The sequence below is a fragment of the Acanthaster planci genome, unplaced genomic scaffold, assembly GCF_054643075.1.
Source record: "Acanthaster planci isolate LZ-2023a unplaced genomic scaffold, COTS_SCS Contig32, whole genome shotgun sequence".
In the NCBI taxonomy this organism is placed as follows: domain Eukaryota; kingdom Metazoa; phylum Echinodermata; class Asteroidea; order Valvatida; family Acanthasteridae; genus Acanthaster; species Acanthaster planci.
Window position 1 is genome coordinate 1 of NW_028257656.1, and position 27,569 is coordinate 27,569.

The 27,569-nt window shown below is 42.6% G+C and overlaps 1 protein-coding gene across 4 annotated transcripts; it reads right to left on the reverse strand.

Moving 5' to 3' along the window:
- Window positions 1-710: 710 nt before the first annotated feature.
- Window positions 711-27,058, reverse strand: LOC147795424 (uncharacterized). Of its 4 annotated transcripts, none has more exons than XM_087131924.1 (12): window positions 26,796-27,058; window positions 22,200-22,280; window positions 13,528-13,684; window positions 13,023-13,097; window positions 11,302-11,523; window positions 9,577-9,760; window positions 8,449-8,871; window positions 7,651-7,886; window positions 6,101-6,352; window positions 5,328-5,505; window positions 4,901-5,184; window positions 711-2,406 (listed from the first exon to the last, which is right to left on the reverse strand). In XM_087131924.1, the coding sequence occupies exons 1-12, from the start codon at window positions 26,906-26,908 to the stop codon at window positions 1,819-1,821; spliced, it is 2,793 nt and encodes a 930-aa protein (XP_086988050.1). In that variant the 5' UTR covers window positions 26,909-27,058; the 3' UTR covers window positions 711-1,818. The 4 variants fall into 4 exon arrangements, with proteins under 4 accessions (XP_086988050.1, XP_086988052.1, XP_086988051.1 ...); XM_087131925.1 differs by having other exon boundaries at window positions 712-2,406; window positions 4,901-5,187; window positions 6,101-6,310; window positions 26,796-27,057; XM_087131923.1 differs by having other exon boundaries at window positions 1,117-2,406; window positions 4,901-5,187; window positions 26,796-27,057.
- Between the last annotated feature and the right edge of the window lie 511 nt (window positions 27,059-27,569).

Here is a 27,569-nt window from a genome sequence, read left to right on the forward strand (position 1 = left end):
TTGATCACATGCTCTAAAATGATTTAAATCACATACGGTAAATATGTAGAGACAGAGTGGCAATGATGGAGGATTGAAGTAAGATGCCTGACGTACATGTAATATGCCCAAAGAATTTGGATTAAACGGGGTTAAAATGCTTCAATAGTTTCACGTCTTCCTCAAGTGACAGAGAACGGGTAAAGGAGGACCTTTTACAAATTTATACAGGTGATTCCATAGTACACACATGCATCTTGATTTTAAAAAGTGAACTTACTAGGAACAAAGTCCCACAATTCTGTCTTCTTGCCATACATGTAGATGTACGGTACAGGTGCTAGTATATTATGTAATGTGGACTTTGACCAATTTCCATAATTCATATCAAAATCCAGACACTCCAGACACATGCATCAATGTACATGCTACTGTACTTTACAGTGCAGTGATAATTTTCAATGAACCCCCTCATCCCGGTGATATCAAGTTAAACATTAAAACCATTACCTCCCATAATCTCATCTGTCCTATCAAACTACATGTACATGTACCCGGTATGTACAGGATGCACTTCAGACAAGGTCCCACAATAAGCCACTTGCGAGTTAAATTTGAATAAAATCTGGTACACTGTGTTATCTGATTGCACAGAAACGTAACAATTTGAATTCCCTAGACTAAAAAAACTGTTGCTATACCTTGTGATTCGGGTCAAGCTTTTGCATAGCGACCACCATCTCTGGAATGGACTGGTTCCTTTGTGCTGTTCTTATCCATTGAGATCAGTGCACAGTTGGAAGGCGTCTCTTATCATGCTTATGTAATTAAGCAAAAGCTTGCCCTGAATCACGAGGTATAGCAACAGTGGTTTTAGTATGGAGAATTCAAGTTATGTTCAAGTGACTTTAAAGAACTCAGTGTACCAGATTTTATTCAAATTTAACTTGCAAATGGCTTATTGACAGTTTATGCTTGCTTTTTCATTTCTAATTTTCTTCATTATACATGTACCATATCGCGTGATAGGCCTACCGGTACATTATCCAGCTATTTTTCATGTTTTTTGTGCTTCTGGAAATGTTGAGTACAGGTAACGTCAAGTTTGATGAAAAAGGGAACACACAAGCAAGTAGTAATGACCAAAATATTATAAATGATTACTATTCAGGAAACAAATGGCACACCGGTATTAAGATGTCGCACACTGTACATGTAATGGCATTCCCTTATGATGTTCATTTTAATGCAACAGGCAAATTATTATGCTACATCATACTGCATGGCCCTATTATTTTTACAATACCCATCCAGGGCTTAATGAACAATCAAATCCATCCATTAACCCTCACAAGTGCCACTACATGTGTGCATTCTTGCATGACTAAACGGTGCTGTCAGGTACCCTCTATTACACAATTAACACTCGAAAGGTGACTGTTCTTTCTAAAAATGCTAATTCTGAAACTTGGCAAGGGCTATCCTTCCAAAGCTGACACTTTGCTTCTACTTTCTCTATTTCATTCACATGAAAAAAAAGTCTATATGTGAAACTGATCTCATCTGCCCACAATTGCTGCTGATTTTCTAAGTTGTTTTTGAAAAGAGCCAAATATTGAATATCAATCGGTTTAGTTGATTTAATTTCATACTGAGCAAGTACATATCTGAGTCATTATCCAAATATTGAGTGGTTGGCGTTGTTTTACAACTGTCTCAGTTTTGTTGGAAAACTAGGAATAAACATTGTACCGGTACCTAAATGTATGTGAACCCACACATCATTTGCTGCAATAATGCAGGGAGTTGGATTTTTAAAGGCGCACGGTTGAAATGACCCTAGGACTTTGGGTTGATATTGTGGAAGCACTTACCAGCAAAGGGATCTTCCTCGTCTTGTCTCAGCAACTCGGTATCGCCGCTACTGCTGGTATCAGTGATGCTCTGAAACTCGTCGTTGGCCTGGTAACCCTCTGAGTCAGCAATGCTTGAGTGAGTGAGAGAGTGGCTGCCGTTCACTGGTCCCCTGCCGGTCTCAGTCTGGTGCAAATCCACAGGTCCTGGGTGACTATCGTCGGTGAAATGAGTTTGGGGTGTAGCGCCGATGCCCGTCCGTGGGAAGCCAAAACGGGATGGTTTTTCTGGTCGGTTCAGCCGTCTTCCGGACTGTCTCTCTTCGCTCCGGTCGTCAAATCCACTGGACGGATCGGCGAGGGAGTAATTAGTCCCTGTGCTGTAAAAAACAGAACTCTCTGGAGCGAGGCAATGCCGGGTCTCAAGGAAGCGAGACGCCTGTTCTGAAGAGTCTGCGGGGTCTCTGCACCCGATCGGCCGGAAGGCTGATCCCTCCTCCACTGATGCACGCTGAGAAGTCCACGCTTGATTTGACGGCTCCTGCCCCCCGAGCAAGTTACCACGCGGGAAGGACTAGGCAATAAATAAAAAAAATTAAGTGAGACAAGAGTGCGGTCGTATAAATTGGACGTGATCAGAATGAATGCAACCAATCGGGCAGGAGCTTTGAGGTAAATAAGGAAGCTTGGCATGCTGGAAGCAGCTGAGAGTGTTCGGGGGTCTTCATGTAAAATTAGCTTTGGCCTTGGACAGCTGGCCAGCCTGGCGGAACTTGAAGGTATACTTGCGCTAATCTGCTAAGTGGTTTTGGAAATTGCTGGGAGGGTTGGATTAAAAGAACTGTAGTGTGCCGGTGATTTGTCAAATGTGCTTTTGTGCACAGGCTTTGCAGAAAGAATAAGCATCACAGGGTTTACAAATATTGAGTTTAATACCCCGCTTTCTGGGGGGAAAAAAGAGAAAAATGTGAACAATTAGACATAACAAGCAATAGTACTAGTAGAATGCATTAATGGAACAGTAATTCAGGAGCATGAATTTACGTGTACATGTATTTGTGTGTCTGCATATCTCAATGTCTACTGCAAGAAGGCAACTTAATGTATTTGAACTTGTTATAATTGCTTTTCAATTTGAAAAAAAATTTAAGGACTGATATTATGACCCAGAGAGAAATTTTCCCCAAGGCAAAATTTTTTTCCAGACGCAAAATGAATGGGTTGTAACTCAAAAGTTGTACTTATCAGTACTGTTTGAATGTTCGCAGACTTCAAAGCCACAGTGGTGAACAGTTGACAATTGAATGATGTTGTTACGGATATATTTAATCTGCCAAAAAAGGTCAATTAATCCCAGGTGGATTTCCAGAAAGGTCTAAATGTCGCACTTCCAAAATATTCATTCACGACTTCAAGTACCAAATCAAGTACCAAAACGAGCAACAACACACTGCACTTTATATGTGCATGTACGACAATACATACATGTCCATGTACAAACCAAAGTACGATACTACCAAAAACTAGACAGCTGTTGCTCAATGCTGAATTAAAGGAATACATTTGTAGGATTGTTTGTCATTTTCATTGCTATCTTCTGCGTACTTTCTTTGCTCTCGTTTCACATTTGAATTTTTACACAAATAGTTAATTGACACCTGGTGTCAAATTGATTTTGTTTTCTTTGCAGTTTAACAACTACATATGTGTTCTGTGTAGGTGTACTTTTCTTTGGGAATGTTTTAAAGTAATGTATACATTCATAATGATGCAGTAACTACATTGCTCTCTACAAAAATGTTGAAAAAATAAAAAATACATCACATACAAAACCAGGTGAAATAGACTGAAGGGTGTTTGTGTCCAATCCTACTAAAAAATGCTACCTAAAATGAATCACTATTTAAAAGCAACGTATTAATTTTCCCAGCCTGTGACTCCTTTTCCGAAGCTGTCAACCAAGTCAACCAATCTGTTCAGATTGGTTGACTTGGTGGAAAGCTTCAGGAAAGGAGTCTTACCAAACGTCAATAAATTAAATTGTACCCTCAGAAAAAAAAAAAGCCAATCTCAAAATTTTGGTGCTGGTTACCGCTACACATGAACCTGCTGCTAGTGGTGCTGGTGTTGAATCACAGCACTTTTTATTTCTTAATGTTACCAAAAAGGGTGAAAAGTTTCAAAGGTTACATGTATGTTTCCTTCCTGCCACGTCACTGGTTCATTCTCCACAAGACAATAGAGGGCAGTATTGCACTGTCTTCACTGTTGCCTTCTTTTTGATGCAGTGTTTCACAAAGATATCAGAGTAGCACGCAACAGAACAAGCTGGCAGCTTTTGCAATCATAACTTTGCCTCTGTTTTCAGTTTGATGCTTTAGTTTTGTTAATTTAGTCGCATGAGGTGACACTCTCTGAACACTGCCCCACTTTCTGCTACACAAACATCCAATAGTTTATGACCAGTAAATGTGAGGGCAAACAGAAGGAATTCCGTTAGCTTTACTCTCCATCTTCCAACACCCTTCCATGTATATCGAGATTGTGCATATATCAATAATACTGCAGATTCACAGCACAGCTCACCACCAAGAGGTTGCAACAGAAAGGTCATTTTGTATGCAGTGCATTGTGGGAAATGGTCGACAAATTCTATTTGCCCGCTGCACGCTGGCAACTGGAAGAATTCATGATGCTTGTTTGTCGGGGAAGAAGTTTGACACGTGTGCTTCAAATAGCAGTTTCAATTGATCCCTTCTTTCTACTGCATGAAAGGGCCCAATCCATCAAAAATTTACTGCCTACTGACATGTATACCCTCAAGTGCTAATCACAGCAAGGCGGCCATGCTTTGACTGACTTTAAACTTAAAAAAATGGCCCCTCCACGGCAGCTTCTGTGTGGTGCACTGTACTGTGCTTTTGCCCAAATTGTTTGCCAGAGCAGCATGGGTTAAATTCCGACGATACACGTTTCAAACTGGCTTAGCGTGCATGAACTGAAGCAAACGTGGAGAAGGCACCGAGGCAAACTTGCCCAGTGCGGAGAGACTGGCAAACTTCCCTCACCTGTGGGGACAGCTTGGCCTGAATGCCCAACATGGCGGTGTGCGGGGAGGGTGGTGGGTGGTCCGGGGTGGGCGGCTGGGAATAGCAACTGCCGGGGGAGGACGGCACGTCCGAGTCCGCCGTCTCCGAACTCTGGAGGTCCGAATAGTAGGAGCTGGTGGCCAGCGTGGGCAAACTACCGTTGAGGTCATTGTTGATGGACGGCATGGGGAGAGTCGGGGTGGAGCTCCTGGGGGAAGCAGCTTGATGTTTGGAACGGCGAGGCGGAGGGACAGGGTTTATGCCTTCTGAGGTGGTTGAAAAGATGAAATTAATAGCAGAATAAATGCTTTTGATAAAAATGGATGAGTGATATTTAGTGCCATTTTTAGGGGAGTCACCACTCAACTCGTATTCATGAATTTCTACTCACGAGGCCTATACTCACTTGTTGGGGATAAGTCTTCCAGGGCGGAGCCCACCGAGGAAAGGGCAACTCTGGTGGGCGGGGGGGTGTTGTAATTCTCGTGCTGTCCTGTCGTGGCGTCAGAGAGAAGCTCATAGACATCTGCGTCTGTGTCGCTGCCCGTGGATGAGCCCATTGTACTGTTGCAATGTGCTGGGATCTGTAAAGAGAAACATGTTCACAAGAGTCATGAACTCTACTGTGTAATGATGATTTGACAGAGGGGAGAAGATATCCTTCCTCGACTCACGAATTATTATAAAAAACCATGATGGTTGTTTGAACAATAAATTAGAGCAAAATGTCCAAGTATGAGTTGAGAGAATACCAGTTAACACCGAAAAGCATTTTTGGTTTCATATCAAAGGGAAACACTGCAACTCCTTGCAGATCATTGTATGACATAATTTCCAAACTGATACTGCAACTTTCAATGCCTCAGATGATTCACAAAACCAAAACTAGTTTACTGCGACGCTAAAGCAAGAAGAAATCTGGTTTGCTGTGGTGTGCGAGACAAACAAGCCGGGCTGTACATGTATGTGTAAATTTTTACTCTGCATTTAAACAAAAGGAAACCCGCAAATGATAGCTTAAAACAACCAATGGTGGCCTGGACCTCGCTGAAGAAAATGGGGATGTGGTCTAAGACTATCGTGAAGAACTGCTGATATGTGTTTTCAACGGATTCACTGTGTAGGAATCATCCCTCCGTTGCGCTCTGCAGTTGGTACAAATCAGTGGTGTACACTCACTTGCAAGTGCTGCAGGGGAGCTGTGGAGCTTTGCACCTGCTGCATGGTGACAACCTCACCGCTGTACGCTTCGGACAAATCCTCATAGAAGCTCTCTGACTCTGACGAGGAGGGCATGGGACCGGGGCCGGGGATGGGGTCAGGGGCTTGGGCCAGGAGAGGGGGGTGGTCCAGGAGGACCAGGCTCTTGCGGACTTCGTTGACGTCCTCCTTGGAAGAGATAACGGGGTCATCGTCAATGGGGTCTGGTGCCTAGAGTTGACGCAGATGGAGAATGGATTGCAAATGAGAGAGACAGAAAGCTAACGCAAAAGTGAACCCGGATGGGTTGCCAGGGTGTGGATGGGTGGGTGTGGATTGGTGGATGATTTGGTGGATTACTGTGGATACAGAGTTAGTTAGCGGAGATTGGTGGTTCATGTGTGGAATAGTGATTGCATAAATCTGTGGACCAAGGTGATTCTAGGTGGACAGTCATTCTGACCACTGTCAAGGATAATTAAGAATCATCATCATCGATCATGTCATCTGGAAGTTTTCTTCTGGTGGTACACGCCCCAGGCGTGGTGCCATTGCTCTCAATCTGACATATGACCCTGCAACTCTTGTTTCATTGCACCCATATAACTGCAAAGTGTCTTAAAATAGGACAACTTTGGAGAATGAGGTCTGACATGTGGCCAGCAAATTTCAGTGTTCTCTTGTTAATAATACAGCTGACTGGTGGAACTAAGCCCCCTCCGTAAAGTTAGCAGGTTTGGGTGGTGGCCGGTGGCCTGGAATATGAGGTTTTCTTTTACTAAATAAATTCTGTTCATGCCTTGGTGGATGAAATCGGCATGCATACAGAAAACTGATTTTCAAATGACGTGGTTCTGTAGTTGGATGAACCTGGAGCACATGCAATGAATGAGCCCATTCTGGTTTTGGGTGGGTAATGGACTTGGGAGCGTGCAGGTCTTCAACAGAATTTGTGTAAGGGAGCCACTCTAGCATGGGGTTTGCCTAAAAACAAAATCACTGATAAGGCCAACATAGTAAGCAACCAATAAATGAGGAAAACAAAGATATGAAAGAAATAGCATAAAACCCCCACAGGATTCTCTCAACAACTTGTCAAACACAACAACGGCAAAGTGTGTGGACTGCAGTGTCCAACAGGCGGGCTTTAACGATCGCCTGACGACAAAATCGCAGTCGTTGAAATAAGTTTCCACAGTGCCTGTGGCAAACCTGTTCCGGTTGCATAAATAGCACATTCTACAAAAACTCACAACTTTCCCACTTTTTCCTTTAAACTTCAAAAAAGCGCACAGTTGTAGGCCTCTAGTTAAATAATAACTTTTAACTCTAACTAAATAATAAGGCCTCTGCTAAATAATAAAAATCTTTGGGAAAAAAGCTCATTGTGTACGTATTTTCTGAAGCATAAGAAACATCAAAAATGATGAATTTCAGCCCATGAAAGGTCTATTCTTGATCAATCACCCCACAGCTTCAAATCCATGCCGTCGCGGCCAGTCTACTCCCACTTTTTCAGAAGGACTCACGTAGATGTGCCGCTTCTTCCTGGAGCTGGCTCTCATCAGCACGGCGGGCTCCGGCGGTACGGTGGTGGGAGGAGGGGCAGAGCATTTGAAAGAGGACCCCGTGGACTTGATAGGCACTGAGGGCGAGGCACTGACGGTGGCTTTGGTGGCATCCAAGCGGAGTTGGGTGTACTCCCCTGCGACGTCTTCGTCGTAGTAGTTGCGGTCCGGCAAGGGCGGAGGTGACTTCTCCGAATCTATTCAACAAGAATACAATAATGGTCCATCATTTAATAAAGAATTCTGTGCCTACCCACAACCATTGAAGACCAATTGTACATTGGCTGCATCCTAATCATTTGGCTGTAGCTGGCAATATAACAGAAGTCTACAGGAATTGGCTGAAACCGCTAGCCACTCTAAATAAGTTTATGGGAAGTGGCTAACACTGCTACAGATAGCCACTCCACATAAGTCAACGAGAAGTGGCTGTGCCACTGGCCACTGCCTTCCATAAGGACACATTATTCCTAGCCACAGCTGGGTGATTCTGATGCAGCTGTAACTAATGGATACTTTAATTTCTCAACCTTCTGCTGTGTACTCAAAGTCACTTCTGCTGTGCTTTTCTCAAAGTCACAGCCTCTACGAGGTTGTGGAAATTCACTTGAGACCTGCTGAACAGAGACAGAGGAGGAAGAGGCCACTCTGTCAACTTGACTGGTAATCTATGCATAACATACATCCTGGGCAACAGGTAAAATTGATAAGTTGATTGACAAGTGATCACTGATCAAACTCGGACCGGTGTTCCATCACCTGAGCTCTTTGGCTGAGACGCTGGGCTGCTGCTGCCCAAGGGAGCAGAAGACAGGTCATACATGGAACAGGTGGAGTTCACCAGCGGCGACTCGGCCTTGGGCGAGGCGGACAAGTCCACCTTGTCCAGCAGAATCCCGATGGAGGAGCGAGCTGGTTTCTTGGGAGGCACCTTGGCGGGCAGGTCCACGTTCATGTAGTTGGCACTGCGGCCCGCGCCCGCCATTGGGCGGAATGGCCGCGCAGGCTTTTTGACCAGCGGCGGGGTGTACGAGGAGTGACGACCGGCGGGGAGGTCAGGGGCCGTAGCTGGAGGCACGTTATCATACGTCGACTGCTGCTCAGCGTCAATGAGCTCTTTGGCTTTGCGCAGTGGGCCGGGAGTTGCTGTGGATGGGGGTAGTGGATCGCCTCTTATGTGGGCTGGAAAAATAAGGAAAATTTAGATTATGCGAATACACAATCATAAGACTTTCTATCCAAAAATCAGAGTAAACAATGCTTTGGATAGGAATTTTTTAACAATTCTGTAGTCCCGAAAGACTCCATGTGGTTTAAATGCAATACATTACTTCTATTAAACCCTCCTATGCAAAGACACATTCTTAAACCGGTTGTCCTATCAATCAGAACCAGTCAAATTTCCCACATGTGTCTGTGTACTGGGGGAAATCAAGTGGAAGGAATTTTTGACAGTTACAACAAAAGGAGGGTTAATAGACATTCTAGCACCGCTTTCATGTGAGCTCCTTGACAAACAAAAAAGAGCACTCTTGTACATCTCTTGAATAAGCCACACAAGGATACCGCACCCAACAGCAGTGTATGTCATTGCATGTCCAAATCAACAGGCTGTGGCTAGAAACTGCACGTCTAGGGGAAATACATGTAGCCACTAACTGGTGGTTTCCACAGACAAGTAAGCTATGTCCAACAGTAGAGACACAGCCTCAGGCAGTGTCCAGATTACTTGGCAATGGCTTGAAATTACATGAGTCCATGGCGCTAGCCACAGCCACTGTATTGTGTATTTTCAAGCCGCAGCCAAGTGATTCTGACGCGGTCTCAATTCTTCTCTGCTGGTTTGGATGGGAGTGTGCTTCGGAGCTCACGCACCCAGACTCTCACCTTTGATCATGGCGGCTATTTCGATGGCCACTTTGGACGGGTATCCTTCCACTTTCTGCAGCGCTGTCTCGCTGGCAGAGTCCTTCATGCGGTAGTTGATCGCTGGGCTGTGCTCTAGGAGGACTCGAACCGCCTCCACTTTACCAAAAAGTGCGGCCTCATGTAGCGCTGAACCTGTCTTGAGCTGCAGGTGGGGGAAAATAAGCACCGTTAAGCAGTTTTGTTAAACAGTTTAAGTTTATGCTTGAGATTGAGTTCTTTGAAGTCTCCTTTTTCGCTTGCTTTTGATGTCTGTGGACTGTTGAGTCCTCTGTACTTCAAACTTAGGAAACCATCAGGAGGATTTTACTCATTTTGAATAAGGATCTGGTTAATATTTCTGGTTGTTTAACATTTTAGTTTTTATGATATACTAGGTTTCAAGCCTGCGTAGTCAAACAGTGCCAAGGGATTATTTTGCTTTTCCACTTCCTGCCATTCTTGATATGAAGGAAGATTTGATGAAACCACAATCACAGTTTGGGAATTAGGCTGGAGTTTTTTTCTGCTAGTGAGATATTTAGAAATGTGTTCCGAGCTAGAATGAGAGAGGGTGTGCTTGTACATGGAAACGGCGCTTCTTTGATAGAAATTCACTGTGAGCATGCAAGTTTATGCACACTTTGTGTGGGGCGCAGTGAGTACGTGCAACCAGTATATGCTGGAATGCATGGTCCCTGCGGACAACCCCCCCCCCCGTGTGCCTGGCACATGCACGGGCTCAGTTGAAAACCTTCCCACTGGCCCGTCTTTCCTTAGCTGAGGAGGGTTCACTTCAACTTTTGGGAGTCAGGTTGGCGTAGTGTTTCTTTCCTCACCTTCCACCTCTGCGGTCTGGGTTTGATTCCTGGCTCCGTCCACATGTGGATTGGGTTTTCAGTGCTTACCAGATTTCGTGGGTTTTACCCAGAATATTCCTCTGGGGTTTTCCTCCCACCTGCATAAGTGTTACTGCTTCTAATTGTCTCCTCTCTACAGATTTCTTCAGGCTTGGGATCTACAGTGCCTAGGACACTTTCGAGGAATCCTTAACGTCATTACCAGAAATAAATTACAATATAACCACTTCCTGCGAGGGACTCCGGGATCGGAGACGTATGGTTGATATGGGTGGCCGGGGTCTCCGAACTCGGACAAAGGAAACAGGGCCTTGTAACAAAAGACCGTACTCCGAACAAAAGATCAGGCTGTTGGGCATTACCGAAATTTTTCACTCTCAAAAGTGGTGATAATCCAGTGTTGTTTTGAAACCGTATACCACGGTTTGGGGCATTGAGAGCAAGGGGATTACCACCAGGGACAAAAGCACTCCACCACCGCAGCGATGAGCCACACAGCACCGCTGCATGCTAATCTGGCCCCTATTGAAAAGAAGTCAGCAGTGCACTGAGCCAGGTTCGCGAACAAAAGACAGTTATACAACATCGCACAATCTGGGCTCTGTTTACAAGGCTGCTGGCGTGGCTGAAATACTCGGGCGTCAATGAAGGTCACCTGTCAACTTAGAGGAGTGCCTAAAGAATACTTGGTGCGGCTATAAATGAATGTTAAATGAAATGGTGAATTTTTGAAGGATTTTGAAAACGGAAAAAATGATAGTCATGCGACCCAGCATCATCAACATTGAAAAATGCCCCGGCATGAAGTGGATAACTCAGGGTGGAATAATGACAGCAAAAACGGCACCTTTTTATTGATGTCACAGCCGGCCGCCAGCAGAGCTTTGATGACCTCCGGGTGGCCGTTCCTGGCCGCCAGGTGCAGGATGGAGCGATGGTCGGGGATGCGGCCCAGCAGCTCGGGCTGCCTCCCTAACAGCAGCTGGACCGTCTCCAGCCGCCCGTACTGGGCCGCCAGGTCCAAGGGCATCTCCTCTTTCTTGTTGACGATGGTAGGGTCAGCCGCATTCTGCAGGATGAACATACAGACAGCAGGACACAAGTGAGAGTTTTGTAACAGCCCTATGTATTGATGGAGTATCAACGCGGTGCATGGTGGGACAGAATGGGGGTCGGTGGTGTATACATTTATCGCCATACATGTACATTTACATTGCTATCAAAAGCACATGAGTACAGTTTCTGGGAGTCAGGTCGGTGTAGTGCTTCTTTCCTCGGTTTCCACCTTTGCGGCCTGGATTCCATCCGCGCTCGGTTCACATGTGGATTGAGGTTTTCAGTCCCTAACGGTACCTGATTGTGTGGGTTTTATCCAGACCATTGGTCTTGTGTTTCCTCCTGCCACCAAAAATGCACCTGCTCATTATCTCCTCTACAGGTTTCTTCAGGCTTATGAGCTTACAATGTCTAGAGGGTGCGCTTTGGAGGAATCCTTGGTTTCATTACTAGAAAAACTTATTAATAAGAAGAATCTCTGTTTACACAGAGCAGATTTTTGAAAAAAATTTCTGCATTTTAAAAAATTTTTATGCAAACACTGTTTTAAATCTTCTGGGAACTATCTTTGACAATGGAAAACGCTAGGATTTCACCTCTCACTTTCATCTGATCGAACATGCCTCTTACGCTGCCATCTCCTCTGCTCATGGCATGCATGTACAAGTGTACATGTACATTGCCTGTTTATACCACACTGATGAAGCCCATTAAACCAGTGCGGTAAACCAGTGTAACACCGGTACGTCATCAGTACATATGGGTAGGCATAGCGAGTCTACCACAAGCCCACTCATATTTGTTTCACGAAGTGTGGACATTCCTTTTTTCTCCTGTGGTTAAGGTACTGGTAACTCTGGAAAAATGCTCTCTTTTTCTCCCACTAGGATAACTATTTCGAACTGCATAACTCTGACCCAAAAATGTTGCTGAAGATGTGTTTTAGAGAGGGGAAAACATTGTGTGGACGTGTGCGAGTCCACACAATGCTATCATACCCTACATTATTTGGAGTTCTTTTGTCTGTATGTGCAGAGGTCCACACTTTGTATGCCAAGCCTGCACATTTCAGTCCAGCACAAGTCACCCACACACTCACACTCATTCCATGCCACTGGGTACTCAAACAAACTGTGACCAAAGCATTCCTTTGTTACTGCTTGTCCTGTAACTAGTAACAGGACTAGTGAAAGGACCGGTGACGGACTTCATTTCAACCCTGACACTAAATAAACTTTTTTAGACCAAACAACTTAAGAAATACTTGGATGAGTACTCTTCAAGTACTTTTCTCCTTGAAAACATTCTTCTTTCAGGGAGAGTCTCAAGTCTTAAGGTTATTGTGTAACCTTACTTTCATGCATGTACACATAGCATTCAATGTTCATCTTCTCTCGCTTTGTTCACACCTGGCCATGGTAATATTTGGCTAGGTGATGACCGCTACACCACTGCTCAACTGTGACAGGCTTAATTATTGTCGGGATGAACAAACTGGAAAAGTTGACTCACCTCCAGCAATAGTTTGACGACATCTGTGTGGCCATACTGCGCTGCGAAGTGCAAGGGAGTATCCCAGTCATTATTCTGAAGTAAACAGTTGGAAACCACAACATACAAACACCTGTAAGCTAATACTTTCCACGATCAGAATCATAAAATTAATGTTGACACGTACTACATGTAGGTATTTACAAAGGGCACAAGTCAATAAACGACCCCAAATTTTTTAAAGTCAAGGCAAAGTGGGAGATCTGATTTGCTCTTTGCAAGATGCACTCTCGTCACCCTGTAGTGCACGTGTACATGTAGGCAGAGACCTTGTGTGAGGTCCACACAGCAGACTCCACCACTGTTTCTCAACCGAGGATAAGATGAGATAATTGCCACCCTCGTAAGCAGCAGGGTATCCACTCAAACACCATTTCAGTCACAGGATGGCACTACGTGAACTCAATCAAACGTAAGATACAGCGCCTTCAAACCGAGAGGCCACCCGAGACTTCCCATGCAGTACCTGTCCGTTGATGTGGCAGTACGCCCGGGCGTGAGATATGAGTACACGGATGATTTCCGTCCCTCCTGTCCAGGCAGCCAGGTGGAATGGTGTGCTGCCCTTGGCATCTGGCATGCCCGGGGAGGCATCGTACTTAAGCAGAATCTCCACTGCAAGCCTGAGGACATGGAACACAGTAGATGAAATGTAAAATTGGTTTAAATCCAGTCACACATGTGCCACATCCAACATCTAACTGCCGGAATTTGTCTTCATGTACTATACATGTACCAGTACATGTACGTGACCAGTAATAATTTAATAATATTCATTTATAAAGCGCGAATTTCATATAGATATGTTCAAATGCGCTGTAAAATAAAGACATTAAGCGTGGAACAATGAATACATTTAAACATGGTTGAGCCGATGGCATACAAGGGCGCCTCAGGCAGCCGCCAAATGACCCACATTCACCAACATCAGTAAAGCGGAGACAGTATGAAGCAGTTACAGTTTTAGAGGTTGGAGGAAAACCCCAGAGGAATATTCTAGGTAAAACCCACTGAGTCAGGTAGGGACTGAAAACCCAATCCACATGTGAACCGGGCCGAGATTCGAACCCGGGACCACAGAGGTGGAAGGCGAGGAAAGAACTACCCTGCCAACCTGACTCCTGAAATATCGAGTGTATGTCCCCACAACTACAGTATGGGAGTTTGGTACATGAACCGTATATACATGTGCACATACATGTATGTACTGTACTACTACGAGGCACGTCCGTCTCAGGGAAATATTGTTTACAAGTACTGGTACAGTACCGATATTTACTGTCTACAGTATTATGCACATCAAGTTGAAAATTGAGCGAGGGGTTGTGGGAAAAAAAACATACACCATTATAATTTGCAAGTGGGTTGGGACTCACACACATGTGTACATGTAAGTACATGTACAGTCGAACATGAATAACACGAGCACGCTTGAGATGAGATCGCACTTAAGACGAGCATATTTCTTTGGTCCCGATCAAACTGTACACATTCCTATGACAGAAAACTTACTTAATACGAGCTATGCTAAGACAAAAACACGGACAAGACGAGCACTTTTGCCTAACTGGCAGTGTCAAAAACCATTGTCCATGGCATTTTTTATACGAGTACAACTGAAAAGCATCTTCAAAAGCTTAATCCCCGTAATCCCAGTAAGTAATTCCTGATGGAGCACATCAGTAGTTCTCTAAAAATGCTTATCCACTCGGCAATTCGTGTTGCGGTTTTGCCAACGATGACTTAGCGACTCTGTTCCTTGTGCCGCTAGAGGGGGCTTTATTCTAGATGACACTAGGTGTTGCGATGTCGTGGCATCAAAGGAGTTTTGATCACAGCGGGTCTGGTCCGAAAGAGTTTTTTTTTTTCAGCTGAACATGAACAATTATACGTGAACCTGACTTGAAAATAGATCCCTCCCGCCAACTACAAACCAACAGAAATTTTCCAATTTCAACGCCCTCTTACGTCCCTTCCTTATATGAACTGGTTCTCAAGTTAATTAAACCTTAACTTACGAGCAACGTCAGGTACCAGTTTCCAAGGAGCGCTTTACCTGGCTATGCCGCGTGCGCGCGGCGCACGCAGGGCGGCCGGCCAGCCACTGTTGTGTCAACAAGTAGGCATATTCGGAATCATTGTTTTATTCATTTGAATCGTATGATTTAAAATTTATTAACAAGTTAAAGGCTGTACATCGAATACTAATCCACTGCATATACATGTACTGTATCGTAGAGTACCAGTACATGTAGGCCTGCAGCACACGTACATTGCCGTGATGTATAACAAAGCTTGCTGGTGTATGACGCCAGGCTTGCGCTCTATGCATGGGGTAAGTGTCAACATGTATAAAACAAGGTTTACAGTAAGACGAGGTTTTTTGGAGAGTCCCTTGGAGCTCGTATTAAAACGTATTCGATTGTATGCAATGTATGTGTGGGACTAGATACCGGTACATGTACGTTCATGTACCGGTACATGTGTAGATCGGGTACAAATTCTGCAAGTTACATAATTTGCATGTGTATCTTGACCAAGCAGCACCCATCCCTTGGCACTCATCAGTTGGCCAGCTACCGGTACAATGCACATATATGTGTACATGTACAGTACAAAACAGCCATATACATGTACATGTACGATGTATTACACCAAAACTGGCTCACTAGTGTATAATATTACAGGAAAGTGAAACCTTATTATGGAAACTACAATGTACCGGTACGGTATGCTGGAGCCAGGTCAAATTTAGTATGGAGAAACAATACTTCATTTTGATGTGGCCTCCCAACTGGCTTGCATGTCTTCAGCAATTCCTGTTTATGGAAGTGGAGAGTTGGCTTCCAGCGAGCCAGGAAATATGGCCTGGGGGCTGAAATGATTTGATCAGAGCCCATTACAGGATTGGGTGCTAATGAAAAGGCCATTTATTGGATATTGTACACCACAGGATTACACTTGAGGAGTTGAAATGATCTCAAGTACATATAGTTTTCATCTGAACTGCTGATAAACTAGGTTGATATTACTAGAGCAAACAGTTTACTCTTACAGTAACTGTCTGTTTATTTTCTCTGTACATGTGCATATCGGTACATTACCTTATCATCATACACGTTCAGTACAATATTCTATTCTAGATTACACTTGAACCCATTACTTCCTGTGGTACCACACAGGTACAATTCATTGTTGTGGGTAGAAGTCCCACCATGATGCAGACTATGTACGTGTACCGGTACCGTACATGGGAGTCCGAAGGAAACTTGACTTGTACGGTACATGTGGATTTTGTTTTGCTCAAAAGATCGTGGATCACAAATGATACGGTAAATAACAGCAAATTTATGTACCCCGGTACATGTAACTGAAGAACAAAGTAATACCCCTTCCCCGAAGAAAAGCAAAATACCCGAATATTTTGTACACAACTAACGTCCAAATTATATTTTGCGGGGCTGTGATTGCACACATGTACATAGTATGTAACCTACAACAGGAAATAAGAACATTATATTGTATTCATGAAATATACTTCTAAACAAAAAATGGCATACATGTAGGAATATTCCACACAGGACAGCGAAATATTTAACATTTAAACAAGTGCTCACTTGTACCGGTATATAATGTGCACAGCACATCATACAAATGTACAGTAAATGCACATGTACATGTACATTGTCTCAGTGAATAAATTTGAGCAATACTCGTATACACTGTACATTAATTCTCAAAAGTTCCTGATCTTGAAATTCTCCTCTTTACTAATACGGCTTCTGACATCCATCCCTGTGACAGAAGTCTGGAATTCTGAATTCCTGGTACAGGTGTATGAAAAAACTGGAGTTATTGCCCAAGTTGACTGACCTGGGCACTCTGTACCAGATATACGTGTATGTACATTTGTTTGAAAAAATTGTATAAAAAGTTGATGTACACTGCAATGTATGAGCATTTGCATGCCCAATTGCCACCTTGGGTGTGTAAAATACCATGGACACCATCACAGCAGGTGACAATTCTGTGCTGTTCACAGTACAAAATATGACGTGGCAGCCGACAATCCCATTCCACAATAACAAAATCCCTTCATGAGTGGTATTATTGGAAGCCACAACCAAGGGAAGACGAAACTCCTGTTCATGCTGTAAACAAATACTGATGTACATGTACAGTGCATCTGACGAACAAAGTACCCGTACACGGTATGTATGGTATGTGTAAGCACATGTATCAGAACAAAAGGGATAATGCAAGGTAACTATGTACACATTTATTTGTGTACAGGGGTGGTACCAGAGAGGCCAGTTACATGTAAATTCAAAAAACATGGTGGCTGAAGCATTTTAGCAGCATCCAGTATTTCTTGCAGCTACATGTACATATACTTTTGTACACTACTTTTTGTTTTGCCAACAGGTCAGAATTTTAGCTGAAGTTTGTTTTATACCAGTACATGTACGGTGGCAGAGCACCTAACAACTAGAAGCTTGCAGTCAGAACACTGGCAAAAAACTACGGTAACATCTTCACAAAATGTGCCACTTAAACACTGTGACAAGGGATGAACACCCCTCACTGTACATGTACAATGTACATTGTAAACTGATTGTCACTGGAGAGCAGACAGGACCTTCACAAGAGACAGAGAAGTCCACTGCCTACAATGTGCAAAGCTTAAGTGTCAAAACACTTTTACCAAGCAATTTTTTTTCCCAACCTTGACAGTATACACCAATTGGATATAACTTAGCCAGGTTTGTGTGGACCCTATCCACTCTGCTGTGCATGCATGTACATGTACCACTTCTGTCCTTGGCTTTGCCTGCAGTTCAACCAAGAATAAACTTGACAGCTCAAGGGATGCACGTTCTCATACATACATGTACATTGTACAATGTACCCGTTCTCAAACACAGGAAATAGGGAAGACGGTCCCTTAATATACCCATGTCCTACTCATGAGTACAATATACACTGTTTCTCCCATGAACTTGTATGTGTGTAAACGGTACATACCCTGTTCAATGATATCCTCATTGTTGGGGTATATGTACCAATAGGTCATATATACATGTACCATACATGTATCAATTACCATACACAGTATTTCCTTAATCTAAAAAATACATGAACTGTAACATAACCTTCAATATATACAGACATGCAATGTACTGAAGATGTACTGATATGTAAGATTAAACCCAGGCTATTATGGCCAAGTCATTTTGGTCTGTGCTGTGTTAAGTATTGCACATGTAACGTTCACATGTATATGTATGTACATTGTATGTATGCACTGTAGTTAGTTGTACCAAGACATACATGTATATGCATTGTACACAAGTGGCACATGTATACATGTACATGGGCTGTAGTAGCTTGAAGGTCAAAAAGATCACTTCTAATTCTGTGAAAAGCTTACTCAACCTGCTTACATGTATATCCTTTTTTGGAAGTTTTTATGGTGAATGTGATGCCAGTGTAGTCTATTAAAATTGAAGTGAGAATTTTTGGCCAGCATTAAAAGTGCCCCCCACAGTGTTGTTGAAAAAAGAGATTTTGGCCCCCCTAATGGTGTGATTGTGTAAATATCTGCCGGGATCAGCTCCCTGGGTCTTTTGGGCTTTCATATTTGAGAGCAGAAAAGTTAAAAAATACGGTTGAAAAATGGTCCCAATTGCCCGGGAAAGTTGAGGGTTACCACTTGAAAAATGGCTACAAGCAGACTTTGGAAATATCACTTTTTGGGGGGTGATTTTGTTTTGTGGGAATAATTAAAAATGTAATTGGTTAACCTGCCAAAAAATTAAAAAGATATTGAAAGATTAGACACCAGACAAAAATTTAATTGATGTGTCAGAAATCTCAGCGATGTTGTATGCATGTTATTGGGCCCTGAACAGTGTTGAGTTTGCACAGTTTTTAATGGGGCTTGAATTAGTGGACTGTACCAATGTACATGTACTGTACTGACGATGTACACATGTACATACATTGTACGTACAAACTTTACGTACATGTTGTTGCACAGATCCCAAAGAAATTCATATTGAATTGCATAGGCCTACATACTCGAATTCAGTACATGTACATGTATATATTTACCGGTATCTTCAGGCACACTTGAATTCTGATTGGTCAATCTACGGCAACAAACAGTGTGACAGATAACTGTGTTGCGTGGTCCATGTCAGACCCTGCATAATGCGCTGTTCTAACTCAATGTCCTGTCCTATTTTTACACTAACAGCAAACGCACATTTGCGTGACTGTAAATTTCAAGAGGCGTGCTTGCCTGTGCTGGTCGTCACATTTAATTTTAACAATTTCCATTATTAGTGTAAGCCCTAATAATAAACAATTTCAATGCTCAGTAGATAAAATCGCAGACGTGTCATACATTGTACATGTGTTCGGTGTACACCGGGGTTACTGTTTTTTGCTGTGCGCATGTACATGTACAGTGTATGATACCTTTTGTCGTCTTTTTCATGGAAAGCATGCAAAGCCCCTTTACCATCTTTACTGCGTGTCAAATTTGCTTGAAGAGTACATGCACGAAAACCGTTGGACCTCCTTTGTGAGTAAAGTGCATTTAAGATACACTTTTTAAAAACATTTGAAATGTTTAAGTTTTTTTTTTGAAGAACTGAGGCTGTGGTTGCCAAAGCCAGACTTGAATCAGTGACCTTTGGTTACTGGTAGTGTGAAGGGGGCATCGGAGGTCATCCCTGCGGTAGCATACACTCTTGAGCAGGTGATGTACATATGCATGCATTATATGCTCCTTTGGTCAGTGATGGGATGCTGTGGATTGCCTAATGTGCGTGTGTGTCAATTCATGCACACAGCCTGAGTGATGCCAATGCAGTAACGTCATGTACATGTAGTTGGTGTTTCTTCAACTAAGAGCTCTGACACTGATAGTATATGTATACATGTACACTGGCAATGCCCAATGGGTCAGTGGCCACGTTCTTAATTGTATCTCTTAAAAGGTATTTTAATTGCTTAAGTAAACATGAACTGGCCTTATTCACAAGTCAGTCATATTGAATCGAAAGTGAGGCTACATGTACTCCTTTTGTTTTGGCATCTGAGAAAAACAAATGAAAGCACTGAAATGAAACTCATTACAAATTAATATCAAATATGCTGATTATGAATTCAAAATTTGTAATTATTAAAACAAAAAAAAATAATAAAGTGAGGCATGGAAAGGCAAAAGTAGTTTTGGCACTACACTAATAACAGAACACAATCAAACATGGCTTCCCTGCCCTGACCATATTACAGTATCCATCCCTCTTTGCATAAAGACTTCTCGGGAACAGTCAAGGCTCCAGGTAACTGTATGAGCAGTGATAAGGTCTCCTTTTTAGAAGGTGTAGAGTGAAAGACGCTCGCACACATGTATGTGTACTTTTAGACTGTAAACCAACCTCACATGTACATGCACATGTACAACTGTACACTATACGTGACACGCACCCTGAGCATAAACGGTGCACGCTTGATGTCTTTCAGAAGTCCAAGGGCTGAATTCTGTATCAGCAAAACAAGTTTTTTGGGGAAGTGATGGATTTGCTGAGGTAATCCTTACTTCCCTCGACAGGAAATGCAAAAAGACGCAATAGGACAGTATTGGCAGCACACACATCCGCTACCTTCACGTGTCTCAACATTTTGGCACCTTTTGGGCTTAAACTTCTGCCAACGTTCATGTACAGGTACTAAGGTACTGTATCTGCGGGTAATTCTACAAACTGAGGTACGTACAGATGGGGCAAAAAGTTACATGCACTAGACAAAAAACAGTTTTCCTCAATTTTTCACTGTTCAAAATAGTTTGGCCAACTGTATTTTATGAGGTCAAACAAACAGTACCTCAACTCAATGTCCATAGTGTGTACATGCACTTCAATTGAAAATACTCCGAGACATTTATTATGGTTCAAAATATTATTATATCTGAAAAATCATTTTGTAAAAAAAGCACCCCGTTATTGTGTTGAAATGGCGCTGAACAGAGAGAGGTAGAGACATGCAGTAAGACCCCCTCGGCAAGTGAAGCCAACTATAGGGAGGACCAGTCCAACCCCTGCTTTTCTATGGAAAGAAGGACGTAAAACCGAAGATGATGATGATGAAGAAAAATACTTCAGAATGTGGTCCACTGCGACTGTGTGATGTGACCACAAATACAGGAAGTGGCACTCAATATTAGGGTTGGAATATGTAAAATTTTGATTTCTCTGTAAATATAAATATGAATCGTATACGTCCTCGGGTGTTTTTATTTCATGCATACACCCTGTACTTTAAGTAAAGACCCATCTTGTCTGTCCTGGTGAAAAAAAAAGTTGATAGAAATGAGCAAAGTTGTGAAAGTTATTGGAAAACTGTTTTTGTTTTACCATACCAGGTGTACAGCAGTACTGGGGGGGGGTATGTAAACTTTTTACCACAACTGTACATACATGTACATAGATTGGACATTTGCACGGTCAGAGCATGGAATATGGACAGCAGCGTGTACATGTAGACTAGAGTGGTTTGTCGGTAGCCAGCCTTCTTGCAAGAGCTTGTTGAGTTTTCTTGACATTCCTGACAATGATGGTGTATACATGTATACACCAATATGAGTTAATTGGTTTAAAATTGTATAGTTGTCACCTTTTACAGCGGTTGTAAACTCCAGTTTGGTACAGTATCCACACCTTTTCCCGATGTTCAATTTGAAACAAAACAAGTCAGTTATACCTAACCAAACATCAGGCAGAATTGTGGAATTCATAAAAAAGGGGGAATTAAAGGTGGAATTGAGCCGTACAATATTTCAAGTCACATGTTTATCACAATCTAAAGTTATTTCATCATCCACACTGTAAACGTTGCCTATTTTTGCCCATGAAACAGAGCACACTGAACATTTCTTGATGCCAGGCGTAATGACTTAAGGCATTCTCTTGAATCTGTACATGTATGTTTAGCGAAACACAAACATGCAAACCGATTCCAATCAAATAAAATCAACAGCTCAACAACAAAATCTGTACCCACCCAGTATATTTAATTCCAATGCCTTAAACTCAACATGTGTACTTGAGTAGCGTGTATTTACCGTACCTGTGCCCATTCAGAACTGCATGGTGCATCGGTGTATACCCAGAGCTGTCTTGGCAATTAGGGGCCACACTTCGTCTGAAACTAAAGGGAGAAGAAAAATCCAGACTTTTAGCATGACAGGTACATGTACATGTATGTCCAAGATATCACACACTTTATTACACCCAAAATGAAATAGAAACTGGCAGAAAGGAATTCAGAATGAAGTATGAAATTTACAGAAAACTGGAATGTGATGCAACTCACGATCAAATGATTAACCAGAAGACTGCAGAAATAAATCTTAAAACAGGTTTTGCTATTTAACAGATTCAAGCCAGTTCAGTGGCTGGGTTGTATGATGTTTGCACAAATATGCACTCAGTTACATGTACACTGTATGTACATGTATGTATATGTAGGTTCTTGGGTTCGAATCCCTTCCGAGGGTGCCCACAATTATTTACGTAGAATTTCCTGGATGTCAGTGGAGTATACACGTACCAGTAGCTGTGAAAATAACCGGTGCATATGCATGAACCGGTATGCCAGTAAAAGCCCCAACCAAATGTTATTTCAAGTGCATACAGGAAGTGCTAAACACAAAGTACACATACCAGTAGCTCGACAGCTAGAACATGAAAAGGTTGAAACATCGATTGGCAAACTGACAGGAACCTTGTACATGTAATAGGCCTTTTCCCGTGAAGTAAATCTCAGAGTTAACACAGGGTTTGGGGCAGGGTTGGAAACTGGCGACGATGCACCCTTGCTAATTTTCAACACCTGCGCCAACCCTCCGTCAAGCCCAAGATTGACTTCAACCCTGCTCTGGACCAGGGTGGAGATTTTTCGACCTGGGTTGAAAAGTTTTCGTGCTCATTTCTGGGTTGAACTTGGACAGACATATAACAAGTGTGAAACAATGCCGGGTTGAACACAGGGTTGAAAAATCAACCTTTCAACCCAGGGTGGTCACGAGTTCGCCCGGGGTCGAGTTCAAGCCAGGCCAAGAGGCTGTAGTGTGAACAGGTCTAAAGATGAACAGAGAAATTTACCCAAAAAAAAGGGATATTTGAACCTGCCACCCTCACACCACTGTGGAAGTGCTCTATTTTTGTGTGGTAGTCCAAAGCACCAGTGAACACAGGAGTCTGCCTACATGTTCGGGTACATGTGCACGCAACGGTACAGCCCAGCCACGGCCAGGATTTCCCCTGCCAATTCATACATTATCATGTAGGCCTATGTGAGGCAGCTCACCTCACAAATCTAAGTCACTATCACCACCCTTCAGCCTTTTTTTGGGGGGGAGGTAAATATTGCCACCTGAGTTACACAAAGAAAAATGATAGAAAACATGAAATGATGTGTGGTAAATCACCTCCAGATTGTTCTCACAGGCAAAGAAAAGGCCACTGAGAACAAGAGTGAACTATTTTGAAGAAATGAATTCAGAGTTTTTTTGGCCCTGTCAGCAGCAGTCAGGTTTATTTATTGCAGGTGCTCTGTGTCTCAATTTTTTTAAGCTGCCTGGTGCTATCAGCACCCCAAGGGAAACCTGAGCCCAGCTATGTACACTGTATACATTGTACATGTACTGTAGTACATGTAAGTAGAAAGCCACAGCAAGTTTCTTGAAGAACACTTCTTCAAAAATAAACTAAATTACCACAAATTGTACATAGGTTGTGGTGTGACAAACATCGTCATCAACAATATTGCATGTACTGCATTTGTTCACAGGCAGCAATGGGCCAAAAGCCACAGCTGCATGTGTACTCATCATGACAGCTTCTTGTTGAAAGAAGATTCGCTCACTGTCCCCAGAAGACTTGGGCTCAGCACGCCCAAATTCCGCTAATAAGTGACTTGTGCTGTGCAGACGTACAGCGATACTCCTGTGTGTGTGTGCTCTACTGATGAAAGGTGTTGAACACTCTTTCATAACAAATAACATGCCCGAATTGACCCGGGATGACCTGCCTTAGGGCAACGTGTGGGGTTCCTTTCATTTTGCAGGCACTCAGCACTGGGACATATTTGTGGTGGTCTGTGTTTGGCAGTTATCAGAATTGATGACTGCCAAATTTGTTAGGTACTCTTTATACTGCGATGACTGCCCCCTTTTTTGGTGCATTCATTACATACAGGGTATGCAAGCGTCCACAGTAGTGCCCTTGTTCACATCTGATAGGTGTAAGCACAGATTTCTATTGTATGTTCACTTTTTTGGAATGCAGGTCAAATGCGTGGAAAATGTCCTTGGCTGTTTGTCACAATGGCATTGCAAAATTTCTTGAGGTTAGTTGATTACAGCTGTGAGCATGATGTACAGTATATAATGCTGAGTGCACCACCAAGAACAGAATCATCATCAACCTTTACTAGCCATGTACATGTAGGCCCTGTCTACAAAGAAAAGTCAAAGGACATACATGTGAATGGACCTTCCTTTTTTACTCCTTACTTGTATTGCGCTGAGTCTTTGTGCACTCAGTAGTTGAAGCCACAATGTCCTACATGTATTCTGTACTTCTGTGGTAAAGTTCCTCGCATCATTGCTCAGACATTTACTGTCTCAATATTTCAATACAACTTGCCGGTAGTCTGTGCATTTACAGGCAGTATAAGACTCACGGTGAATTAACGATGCTCAATTGCCTAGGAAGTGCATTTCGGTGGGAAGGGAGGGGGTGTCAGCACTGAGTAGATTAAGCTGCTGTATAGTCAACGGCTTTCTTTCATTCTGTTTACAGTGGTGAAATTGTCTGTAAAGTCTTCCGGTCCAATGAGGCGACAAAAATTGCCAACTCGGCGTAAAATAATGGATCAGTGTTCTGCCAATATTATATCACTGGAGACAAGTTCGGTGTACTGTGCCCTGAGTGCTGGTTTCAACTTCCAGACTCAACCAGTCAACTGTGGACCTATTTTTTTAAGAGGATGTTTTACTTCAGTGAAATTGAACACCCCTTGAGTACACCAGCCTCAACTCTCATGACTTTATAGGGAAACCCAAATTTCTGGATATCATGAGCATCGCCGCTGGAGTTACTCAAGCTTTCAACACCACAAAACTTCTACATTTTGTATTCAAAAAAAGGAAAACACTGAATTTTTGCCGAATATGCATGTAGATGTACTTTAGGCCTGTATTAACCTGAACAGCCCTAAATATTACAAAGTACTAAGTACTACTTAGTAGTAAAATATACTATTCAGTGCTGTCGCTTGAAAGAGGACATGAGCTTATTGTTCTCTGAAGCCATAAAATACAATAGATAAGACAATGAACCATACAGTGTTCTTGCACTATGAGTGCATGACTTTATTGTTCTCTGTATGAGTAACAATGGAAGTGCCCTAGCCAGAAGTAGTAATTTGTAATGCTACGTGTACATGTAGGTCCTTCACTGAAGTTCAGGCTCACAAAAAGCCTCACATTACTGCTTCATGTATTTTGTACTGAGTACTGTGAGTACTCCAAGCCAAATTTTATGCAGAACTGTTAGGGTTAAGGGAATGTACATGTACATGTACTTGGCTGGTCTTAAATGATCACTAGCTAGGGATAGGATCAAGTGATAATGAGGCAGGCCAAAGGGACATGTAAGGGACATTATCAGCCTCCATTCTGCACGTATCTCCTCCATTCTTCCATTTAATTTTTAGTTTCACACTTTTTCAAATTTATGCGTAAGCAAGCACTGAATTCTCTGAAATACTGTGCAAGAACAAAGATTTTACATACATGTAACTGTGAACATGATGAATGGTAAACTTTTCAGTACAGACTCACCATCATTTTTTGTACCAAAATGATCACAGTTTGCATGCATTACACATGTACAAAAAACATTATTAAAATAAATGTATGTAAAAATAAATGTATGTAGAAACATCTTTGCCTTAAACTCAGTTTTTCATTGCTTTGCAGGGTCTGATAGAATCCAAACTTTAATATATTAATATATATTGCAATGTTTCTTACAAAGTTACGACACCCTACTCTACATCGCTTCAAAAACAAAACAGAAAAAAAAAACTATTTCATATTTACCTCTCTAAGCATGCTAAGCCTAAGGTGTAACAATGACTTGTCACGATGGCTCAGGTTGTCAGGTTGGCATACATGCCTTCCACCTCTGTGGTACCGGGTTCAAATCCCGGCCTGGTCCACATGTGGATTGGGTTTTCAGTCCCTACCTGACATGCCTGACTTCGAGAGTTCTATCCCGACATGCCAGAATATTCCTCTGGGGTTTTCCTCCTACCTCTGAAACTAACTAGGCCTACTGTACTGATCATCCTCTCTACAGGCTAGCAAGCTACATCCTCTCTACAGGCTAGCAAGCTACAGTCATGACAGTGCCTAGGCCATTTATGTCAAAGAGGAATCCTTGGTCTGTTGGTGTCATTACCATGATTACCAAGGCAATACCAGACTGAGATAAATGATTGGTATGATGTGTCCTCTGGATGTATTGCCGACTATATTGAGCAGATACAGGCTACAGTGAACATATACCACGCGCACAGTACATGCACAGTGATTGTTCGTAACGGAAGCTACTGTACAGGCATATGATGTAGGCCTACATGTACAACTCTTACCCGATAGCAATCGCTTGCGAGAGTGCATTCTTCGGTCGAGCCGACAATATTTTTTGAATCGTTACAACGTTCCCTGTCCGGGCAGCATCCAACAAATCTTGCTCCTTTCCCATTTCGTTCCAAAAATAAAATTAAAAACTAAACTAAAAAAATATAGTCAGGTAAAAACCGGTGGAATTCCGGCAAAAAGAAAATCCGGAAGAGTATCTTCTGACTTTCACATTGTCGCCATTATTGCATAGTACCCACAATGCAACATGAATTTGGCGTACAGTATAGTATAGTACCGAAGTGTTAACAACGCGCGCCACATGTGTTTAAAAAGTTGTTGTCGGGTTCGTCACAATAATTTAACAAACGAGTGGTGGCTCACTTTCCTACCTCTCCACTAGACGTCATTCAGAGATATTTCTCAGGTTTCGTGATTTTCCCCTATTATAAGTCAATCAGTCAGTCTGCCGGCCGGCCAGTGACTAAACCTCTTTCACACAATTTTGTACAATATCAGCCTTTCCTTTATTGGCATTTTGGCTAAAGTTTGACTCTTAATGAGTCGAATAGTGTAACTTCCTTCGACTACAGTAGACCTACAGGCCTACTTTGGCATGTACGTCGGTCGCCAATCAAGATGGGCTTAGATCCATCAACATTCCTTGCTAGGCTTCGAAAAGCGCTGACTTGAATGGGTTGAGATCAACGAATAAACAAACACACTATTAATCTTCTGAAGCTATCTACTTATTTTATTTTGATTCAAACTCACTTGATTATCAT